This window comes from Notamacropus eugenii, chromosome 1, assembly GCF_028372415.1.
Source record: "Notamacropus eugenii isolate mMacEug1 chromosome 1, mMacEug1.pri_v2, whole genome shotgun sequence".
In the NCBI taxonomy this organism is placed as follows: domain Eukaryota; kingdom Metazoa; phylum Chordata; class Mammalia; order Diprotodontia; family Macropodidae; genus Notamacropus; species Notamacropus eugenii.
This window is the reverse complement of record NC_092872.1, coordinates 48,827,134-48,837,459: the sequence shown is the minus strand read 5'-3', so window position 1 is coordinate 48,837,459 and position 10,326 is coordinate 48,827,134. Positions and strand designations below refer to the sequence as shown.

The following is a 10,326-nucleotide window of genomic DNA, read 5'->3' as shown; positions in this document are numbered from 1 at the left end:
GTACACTTCCTAGCACATAGTAGGTGCTTTAATAAATGTTTACTGAATAGGATTTTGGAGCTCATGAAGCACTACAGAAATAGGCTATGATTACTACTACTATGTGGAAAAGGAACATGAAGCTTGCAGTATCTTTCCCCTACATACATCCTGCACTTTATAACCCATCATTCTATACTGCTCACATTCTAGCATTTGTGAAAGTCATCTCCCCAAGTGAGTTTAGTAGTTTAGGGCAGAACTGTTTTTTCCCAAGAGAAGTATTAATAGAGGAGAGAAGTATTAATACCTGAGGACTTCACTGTGTCAGGCTCAACATTTAGCTAAATAGCTAAATAGTTCAAGACAAGTCACACTAGGCCCTTCTTTCTCAACAACTCACAAGTGAAAACTCGGCTTCCTCATGTTTGGATCTTGATGATTTATGAACCAGACAAGACAGACAGCAAGAGTTTACCTTCCTTTATTTGTACTTGTACGGAACCAGGTTCTGACTCCCAGTGAAAGGTAAAATGAAAGAAAGTAAAGCAAGCCTTAGGATGGTTCTGTCAGCTTCATGCCTCTACTGGGTTCCTCCTTGCGAACAATCAGATATTCAACTCAAGCTCAAAGAACATCCACTGACATTGAGGTACAAACACAATGTGCCATGGTGCACTTGAGGCATTTCTGTCTCTGTTATTTCTCCCAAAGACACCTCTAACTCTTTCTAAAGAAATAAGAGGCCCAAATGAGCTGAACACTTAGTGGTGGTACAGTGAGGTATAGTGAAAGAGTATGTATGGGCTTTACAAAACACTGAACTTCACCACTGCTTTTGCAGAATTCCATGGGCCCAGATTAGTCAGTGCATCACCAGAAACATCGTACTCTAGAACACAAAATATCGTTTTCTAGAACATAAATTCTAGGAACTTCTTCTTCATTAAAAAAGATAATCCACAGCACAGAACCAGACAGCTCGGAGCCTTTATACAGAAGTGCCTTCTGCTTGGTTCTTGGCATTGTGCTTTGGCGAAAGGAATCTTTTTTCCAAATCTATCATGGGTTCCTCAGTGCTGAGGTTGCCCTGCTTCTGTCGCTCTGCAAAGATCATTGCCCGGAGCAAAGGCGGGTAAGGCACATATCGGACAGTTTCCTCTGACTTAGGGGTGAAGTTCTTAAAGGCTTCTTCCTCATGCTTGGGCACCAGCCTCCAATCATGGTACATGACCTGGTCAATCTCCTTTTCTTGGCTCTCTGTTTTACCTGGGGAAAAATTGAAGCAAATGGGTGCTTACTGCTGGCACAGTCCTGCCACATGAAGTCTATGGGGCTCTCTCTTGTCCTATGAACAAATACAAACACCAATGAGAAAACAGCCTCAGAAATCTGGCCCCCGCCCCCCATTTTCCTTACCTCGAAAGGTCAGGATCCCCCAGGCCTTTCCATGATCCAAATTCTAGAAAGCAAAGACAAGAAGAGGGGGAGGTCAATCCAGTGACATAAAGGCTCTCTTCAAACCTTTTCCACCGCTTGAGGGGAGAGGGAAAAGGGGTGGTCTCATAATTAAGAGAAAGAGAATCATAGAATCTCAGAAGGATGAGACCTCGGATAACACCTAACCTGATACATAAATGAACAGGAATTCCCTGTGGGTCTACCACGTGGTTATCCAGTCTGTGCTTTCAGACCTTCCCTTCCTCCGGAGGCTGCCCATCCCAGTCTGGGGCGGCTCATTGTAGGAAGGTGTTATCTCACAAGGAGCCAAAGCCCGTTTCTCTGCCACTTCTACCCCCAGACCTTGATAAGGAAAACCTACAAGTAAATCGGATACAAACTGGAAGGGAAAGGTAACGGGTAAAACTGGAACTCTTCCTGGCTAGGCACAACAGAGAACGGAGCCCCCTCCTTGCCCCAAATACGCCGGGCGCGTAGACCTCGGCTTTGCGGAGGGGACGCGGAGGCCAGCGTGCTCCCGGGGGCCCAGCCCTGGGCCGGGGCACCCACGCACCGGGGCCGTGTAGTCGGCGCGGACGCGGCTCAGGCGCCAGAAGCAGGGCTCGTCGTGCCGCCACAGCCAGGACTTGCGCGTGACCAGGCGGCCCAGGCCGAAGAGCGGCAGGCGGCTGAGCAGCGGCAGCAGGCGGCTCTCGTGCCGCACGTCCGCCCAGGCCTTCTGCGGGAGGCGGCGGCCGCCGCGCGGCCTCGTCATCGTCTCGTAGTCCAGGGCGAAGCGCTCCGAGTCCCGCGGCCGCGCCTTCAGCTCCCGGTAGGCGCGCACCTTGCGGGCCATCTCCGCGATCAGCCGCGGCCGCACCTTCTGCCGCGCCATCACGCCTGCCCCGACCTCCCGCCTCCGCACCGAGCTGAGGCCGCTCCGAGAAAGCCGGGGCCGCGGCACCGCCCACCACGGCCTGCGCCGGAAGGACCCGGTGTCCCCGGCATGGGGGGCCGGGCGGCGCGCGCCGGAAGCCGAAGAACTCGGGAGGGCGCTTGGGGGAGAGAGGTGGCCTGGGGGACGGCGGAGCCGGGACCGTCACGGCTCGGGGCCGCTGCTTTCAAGCAGGGAAAGGCAGGAGAGGGGAAGATTCGATGGCTGCTGGAGCGGACGAGACGCGGAAAGGGTGCGGGGAGGGGCCGAAGGTGCCCGGGAGGAGGGGCAGGGAGGGACAGTAGTGAGAGACGGACCACGGATCGAGAAGCGAGCTGGAGGGGAGGGCGGGACCAAAGGCGGAAGTCAAGGAGCGGGGCCGCCGAGAGGCGGGGCGCGCCGGGAGGCGGGGGAGGGAAGATTGAAAGCTCTGGCCCCGGGAGGGAAAAGGGAACAGCCTTCGGCCTGCGGTGGGGGGGTCCAAAACTATGGACCCTCGGCGGGCCCGTGGCTGCTCCGGGTGCGAGTCCGGCCTCGGGAAGGGGCGGGGAGAAAGGCGTTGGAGGGGCCGGGCCCTGCTACCGCACAAACCGAGGCCCCCGTGAGGCGGTCGGACCACGTGCCTGCGCCCTGGTGGGCGGGCCCTCCGGAGCTGTCCACTGGTCAGCACGAGGCAGGCTTTAGGGAACGCCCGGGAGCTTTGAGGTTTGGAGAGCTGGGAAGGGCAGTAACGTCCACTGTCTGGAATGGTGGGCTGGAGTCCAAGAGGAGGGTCTTTTTTAATCTTGGGCAGTTGTGAACGTTAGATTGAAATACAAGGCACTAGAGAAAGGAAGACCAATTAGGAGCCTATTTACTGTGATAATCTAGCCCAGAAGTAACCAAGGACTCACCTCGGTTGGGGGCCAGGCAAGTGACAAGAAAGGACCGATGCAAGAGATGTCGTGGAAATAGAACAAGAGGACGACAGAATGAATGGGGTGGGAGTGAGAAGAGAGGACACAATGGTGGATGCTTCTGAAGCGGACTGAAAGGACAGCACCCTCAATCAAAATAGGAGTTTGGAAGAGGGGTGGGTTTAGAGGAAAACCATGATGAGTTCTGTTGTGTACATGATGAATTTGAAATGTCTTTAAGACATTCAAGTAGAAATTCAGGTTGATGCAGAACTGGAGCTCCAGAGACAGAATTAGGTTGGACATGCAAATCTGGGAGTCCTCTGCATAGAGGTCATTAAACTCACGGAAACCAAGTATAAGCCAAAGCCTACAAGGGGACAGAAAATGGATAATAACCCAGCAAAGGAGATTGAAAAGGAATATCTTGAGAGCAGAGCAGCATCACCAAAACCCAGATAGGAGAAGGGTATATACGATGCTACTACAGTAGGCAGTAGTGTCAAATGCTGCAGAAAGGTCAAGAAGGATGAAGACCAATAAAGGACATTGGGTTTGGCAAGTAAAAGATGTTAAGGAGCAGCAGCTTCACTTGAATGGTGAAGTCGGAAGACTGAGTGAAAGAAAAATAATGGAAGCAAAAAGCATACGCATCTATACAGCTTTTAAAATTTGACTCCAAAAGTCAAGGGGGTGGAATGACAATTTGAAGAATTAACTAAGGTTTTTTAAAAGGATGGGAGAGACCTGGGCATTTTCATAGGTAGCAGTTGAGGATCCTGGATAGGGAGAATGATGAAAGAGGGCATAGCCATCTGCCCAGGAAAACAGAGGTGATGGAGATCAGTCTTCATCCATGTAGAACTAATGTTTTTAAACCTATACTATAAAGGAGCAAAGAAAGGAGAGACTTTGAAATGTAGAGTAGCGGAAAGACAAGAGCTCATGACAGAGAGCTCTGCTTTCTCGGAGTCTAGGACCAAGTCCTCTACAAATAAGAATAGGAGAGGGATGATGTGGAAGGCTTGAGGAAAGATGAGGTTTAGAACACTACCTTAGAGAATTTGACAGACCATTAGGGAAGACAATCTGGTGTCCTTGTCACTGTCCTACCCTGCCATTCTAAAGGTCATTTGCATTTCTGTAGCTCTATTTTAGGTCAGCATTCTTCTGGCTTATATTGTGGGGTCTAAAACATTCAGATTCTATACTGACTGCAATCCTTAAACCTTCAAATAGGAAGGAACAGGAGGCAAGAAGGGTCTCTTTTTCACATTAATAACCTTTAATTCAAAGTAAAAATTTCAAGGCGGGGCAGAGCCAAGGTGGCAGAGTAGAAAGATACACACACACTAGGTCTTCCCCACAGGCCATAAAATACCTGTAAAGAAAGACTCTCAACAAATTCTAGAGCAGCAGAAGCCACAGAACAACTGAGTGGAGGAGATTTCCAGCCCAGGGTGACCTGAAAGGCCAGTGGGAAACGTCTGTCCCACCAGACATGGAGCGGAGCCTGGCCCAGCCTTGGCGGAGCAGCACAGCGCAGGGAGGAGGACATGATCGGGTCTCAGGGGCTGAATGGCCAGGTGAAGTAGCAGTGGTTCCCAGATCCCTCAACTCACAGGCACCAAAGTCAGTGAGAGGGTTTTTTCAGCCAGCTGAGAAGAGAGAAGGGCGTTCCCATAGCTCCAGCCTCAGGTGGCAGCAGCAGTTCCCACAGCGGCCCGAATCCATTGTTGGATCGTAAAACCCCTGGGGGCACTGAGCAGCTGATTCTTACCTCAGCCCTGTGTATCTGCCCTGCCCCCACCTAATACTCCTGGGGGATTTGAGCAGCTGATCTTTATCTCACACTGAATGGCAGCCCTGCCCCTGAAGTTTACCTGAATCTCAGCCCCCCAGTGCTGGCTTGGTAGAACTGGAGGACAGATGGCTGTGGAGAGGAAACTCTACTACTCAGATTCTGGGCACAAAAATTTCTGGTTGCTTCCAGACCAGTGTACACGCTTGATTGTGCCACCTTGGAGGAACTGAGATCTTACAGATACCCAGAGTATACCCTACTCTTAACAAAGGACGCAAAAGTCAAGTAACTGGTTGGGAAAATGCCCAAAAAAGGGGGAAAAAAATAAGACTATAAGTTACTTTCTTGGTGAACAGATATCTTTTCCCATCCTTTTGGATGAGGAAGAACAATGCTTACCATCAGGGAAAGACATAAAAGTCAAGGCTTCTGTATCCCAAACATCCAAAATAAATATTCAATGGTCTCAGGCCATGGAAGAGCTCAAAAAGGATTTTGAAAATCAAGAAGTGGAGGAAAAATTGGGAAGAAAAATGAGAGAGATGCAAGAAAATCATGAAAAGCAGTCAACACCTTGCTAAAGGAGACCCAAAAAAATCCTGAAGAAAATGATACCTTTAAAAATAGACTAACTCAACTGGCAAAAGAGGTTCAAAAAGCCAATGAGGAAAAGAAGGCTTTAAAAAGCAGAATTAGACAAATGGAAAAGGAGTTTCAAAAGCTCACTGAATACTTCTTTCAAAATTAGAATGGAACAGATGGAGGCTAATGACTTTATGAAAAACCAAGAAATCACAAAACAAAACCAAAAGAATGAAAAAATGGAAGATAATGTGAAATATCTCATTGGAAAAACAACTGGCCTGGAAAAATAGATGCAGAAGAGACAATTTAAAAATCATGGGACTACCTGAAAGCCATGATCAAAAAAAGAGCCTAGACATCATCTTTCATGAAATTATCAAGGAGAACTGCCCTGATATTCTAGAACCAGAGGGCAAAAATAAATATTGAAAGAATCCACCAATCACTTCCTGAAAGACTCGAAAAGAGAAACTCCTAGGAATATTGTGGCCAAATTTCAGAGTTCCCAGGTCAAGGAGAAAATATTGCAGGCAGCTAGAAAGAAACAATTCAAATATTGTGGAAATACAATCAGGATAACACATGAACTGGCAGCTTCTACATTAAGGGATTGAAGGGCTTGGAATAGGATATTCCAGAAGTCAAAGGAACTGGGATTAAAACCAAGAATCATCTACCCAGCAAAACTTCAAGGGAATAAATGGTCTTTCAATGATATAGAGGATTTTCAAGCATTCATGATGAAAAGTCCAGAACTGAATAGAAAATTTTACTTTCAAACACAAAAATCAAGAGAAGCATGAAAAGGTAAACAGCAAAGAGAAATCATAAGGGACTTACTAAAGTTGAACTGTTTACATTCCTACATGGAAAGACAATATTTGTAACTCTTGAAACTTTTTTCAGTATCTGGGTAGTTGGTGGGATTACATACACACATGTACACACACACAGAGCACAGGGTGAACTGAATAGGATGGGATCATATCTTTAAAAAATGAAATTAAGCAGTGAAAGAGAACTATATTGGGAGAAGACAGGGAGAAATGGAATAGGGCAAATTATCTCTCATAAAAGAGGCAAGAAAAGGACTTCAATGGAGGGAAAAAGTGGGGAGGTGAGAGAAAACGACGCTTACTCATCACATTTGACTCAAGGAAGGAATAAAATGCACACTCATTTTGGTATGAAAACCTATCTTACGATACACTAAAGTGGGGGAGAAGGGGATAAGCAGGATAAGGGGGATGATGGGAGAGCAACTGGAGGAGGGAGCAATTAGAAGTCAACACTCTTTGGAAGGGACAAGGTCAAAAGAGAGAGCAGAAGAAATGGGGGGGCAGGATAGGATGGAGGGAAATATAGTTGTCTTACACAACTATTATGGAAATCATTTGCAAAACTATATGGCTTATACTGAATTGCTTGCCTTCCCAATGGGGATGGGTGGGGAGGAAGGAAGGAGGAGAAGTTGGAACTCAAAAGTTTCAGGAACAGCTGCTGAGTATTGTTCTTGCATACAACTAGGAAAAAAGAAATACAGGTAATGGAGTATAGAAATTTATCTTGCCCTACAGGACAAAAGAGAAGATAGGGATAAGGGAAGGGAGGGATGTTAGAAGGGAGGGCAGATTGGTGATAGGGGTAATTACAATGCTTGGTGTTTTGTGGTGGAGAAGGGGGAGAGATGGGGAGAAAATTTGGAACTCAAAATTTTGTGGAAATGAATGAAAACAAATTTTTTTTTAAATGTCCAAAAAGAAAAAAAAAAGTAAAAATTTCCACAGAATGGTCAAAATTTATGTACCAGAACTGGGATTGATGGCTGGAAAACGCTGTCATAGATAAAAGCCCTTCCCCATCCCTTGCTTCTTCCATTAAGCCATTTGTCAGCAACACCAGTAGTATTGAGTGGGAGTAGGGTAGGGCAGAATGACTGCCCAAATTTTACCGAAAAATCCAGATTTGGATTGTCAAAAGGCTGCACTTAAAAGATTTAGAAAGCCAGATTCCCCACTTCTGGATTAGCTGGTGTCTTGTTTCTTCCACAGCTATAAACTGGGGGTTTTTAACCCTCCCCTGCTCAGGAATCTCCTTTTCAGTGAATAGCTCCCACAAAAGCCATTCATTTGGGCACCTAATTCTCCCAGGGGTGAAAACAAGACTGGTGTCTCTTTTCTATTAGAAAAAATGAAGTCACAGGTGAGCCTGGAGAAAAGGTAGGGGGGATGGGCCTGGAATACAATTTCAGCAGTAAAGGCAGCCTCTGGAGAGTAGATGTTAAACTGGAAAGGGCCCTGAAGAATTGAACAGGGATTGTTGGCAGCATATTCCACTTCAGGAGCTTGGAGGTGAAGGGGAGAGGACAGTGGTTAAGCTGTCTGGGCTGGAGGCTTCCATACAGCATCTGTCACTTCAGGGACCACATTCTGTATGAGGCCACAAATGACTACACTAAGGTTTATCAGTAAGAAATGTCAAGTTCATTGACAGACATTGACTTTATTGAAGGCAAATAGTTTGAAGAAAAAATTAAGACTTGACAAACAAGACCCCAATTTTCTCATTGTTCTTCCTCACTTTAGGTCCTACCACAACATGCTAGCTCAAGTTGCTTTAGGTTGCAGTCATCCCGTTGCTCGCTGTTCCTTGGATTGTACCTGAGATTACTGCTGGTCAGACTCACTGCCACCTGCCTGTCATCGGACTTGACAATTATCAGTGGTTGTTTTTGCCTCTCCCGTTCCATAGGTCAAGGGGATGCAATAATTTAGCAGTCTTCGTGGGATGAGATTCCCAGACTATCCACTGGCCACAAAGGATCCTACACCAAGAGTAGTGGCAGTTTTCTCAGAAGGGTGGATGGGGGGGACGAAGAATGGATGGCCCAGAAAGACAAATAATTTTTGCCCAGGTTTTCCTGGTCTGGTGTCAAGGGAATTCTGCAGAAGTGGCATCCAGCTCAAAGGTGGCTGTGACCCAACAGGAAGTAAAAGAGGTGAAGACCTGGCTACTAAAGGCTAAAGGCCATGGAGCTCGGTTTCTGGCTCTAAGCAGCCTTGAGAGGGGCTTTTTCCCCTGAGGGATAGCCTTTAGTTCTAGGCAGGGAGGGCACACTTTCTAATAATGGGGACACTGAACATCACCCACAAGGGAACAAATTGTCCTGTTTGCAGTTGCTTCAAGTCTGTGATTCTGTTATTAAGCTGCTTGGTTGTTATGGCCCTACCCCCTTTCTCAGCCTTAAGTTTTGTCCCTCTTATCTTCTCCTCCTCCACAGGCCTTAGTGCTACAGCAACTGCAGAAGAACCGGGCTGTGCTGCTGGTGCACACATGGCAGGAGCTGTGTCAGCATGTGTACCCATTGACAAAGGCTGTTCAGTGCCTCAATGCCAGGGCTGGGTGGCCCCAGGGGAGATCACTGACAAATTAGCAGTTGTAGTAGGGTCCATTTGATCAGAACTTTGGGTATTCTCAGAATTCTAGAAACATCATGTTGTGTTTGTCTGCAGCCAATCTCCGATCTACAAATAAGTAGGGCCAGAGCTGAGTTCTTATCTCCTTTCAGTTAAGACTCTTCCCGTCTGTCTCTCCCCACCGCAACCCCCAGGCAAGAGGGCTAAAAAGCTGGTGTCAGGGTACTGGATAAGGGAAGGGAAGGTGTAGACATTACCAATTTGTATGTAGTCTCTGGGCCCTTTTAGGCACATGCATGTTGTACCATAGAGCAGGAACACCCGTCTCTGCTTAGTGACACTGTGGTGGAGAAAGAGGATAGGCTTCAGGTCCCACAGGGTCGACTCCTAACATCAACTAATCCTGACCTTTTGCTAGATTTGAGCATGTAACTATGGGACTGAAGGGGTGAGCTACAGATCCCTTTTAAGCTTACTCTTTGGGGTCTGAAGCTAGCTAGACCCATTGGAAGAGACCTTGGAAATGAAAGGGGAGAACTTTATATAGTTCTGGACCCTGGGGGGAGGGAGGAGCTGTGAAAGAGATAGCAGCCAACAACCTCAGAGACCTGGGCTAGCATGCCACATTCCTAGTGATAAACTAACAAGTGGCAAGACCTATACAGGTAAAAGAAACAAAAACCTCCTCCTCTTCCAGCTTTTAGGGAGCGTTAACACAGCCACTGGCTTTTTCTCAATACTGTAACTGGTAGGTATTAATGTGGATATAAAGGAGCCAGTCAGGAGAACAAAGCCATGGGAAGCAAGGTGAAGGGTGTTCTGTGCACAAACTGTGGATGGCAAACATAAAAGGGGCACCCAAGCAAAGGAATTTAATTACAGAACCAAGTGGGAAGTATCAGCAACACTGAACCAAGGAGAGTTAAAGGGCTAGATGACAACTATACCAGATAATAAGAACTGGTGGCCACTCTGCTGTGCTCAAATTTTTTTTTTTAAATGGAGAGTTATCTAAAGATGGGAGAACTCGAATTTTCCAATTTCCAGCCTGGATAGGACACACCTACAATTTAAATAAGCAGGGAATTCGAGAATCTGGCAATTCCCTCATCTTGGCAAGGTCTTATACCCCTCGGAAGACCCCTCAGGCACAAGGCCACAATTCTGGTCTTGGCTCTGCCACTAAAAATCACTTCCTTCAAGCTTAAGTTTTATCAGTAACATGTATTGCAGGGTAATGGTGGTACTTTTCAGGGTAAACTGATGCTTGGA

At 47.1% G+C, this 10,326-nt stretch overlaps 1 protein-coding gene across 1 annotated transcript; it reads right to left on the bottom strand.

Annotated features, from left to right (window-relative positions):
* Nucleotides 1-447: 447 nt before the first annotated feature.
* Nucleotides 448-2,614, bottom strand: MRPS34 (mitochondrial ribosomal protein S34). Its single transcript, XM_072599938.1, has 3 exons — nt 1,994-2,614; nt 1,399-1,441; nt 448-1,248 (listed from the first exon to the last, which is right to left on the bottom strand). The coding sequence occupies exons 1-3, from the start codon at nt 2,312-2,314 to the stop codon at nt 971-973; spliced, it is 642 nt and encodes a 213-aa protein (XP_072456039.1). The 5' UTR covers nt 2,315-2,614; the 3' UTR covers nt 448-970.
* Between the last annotated feature and the right edge of the window lie 7,712 nt (nt 2,615-10,326).

Bases quoted from the DNA above. Each gene is read 5' to 3' on its own strand.
- MRPS34 (XM_072599938.1), bottom strand. From the start codon at position 2,314: ATGGCGCGGCAGAAGGTGCGGCCGCGGCTGATCGCGGAGATGGCCCGC. The intron at 1,442-1,993 runs GTGCGTGGGTGC...TTTGCTTTCTAG, and splicing joins GCGCCGACTACACGGCCCCG to AATTTGGATCATGGAAAGGC. The intron at 1,249-1,398 runs GTAAGGAAAATG...ATTTTTCCCCAG, and splicing joins GGGGATCCTGACCTTTCGAG to GTAAAACAGAGAGCCAAGAA.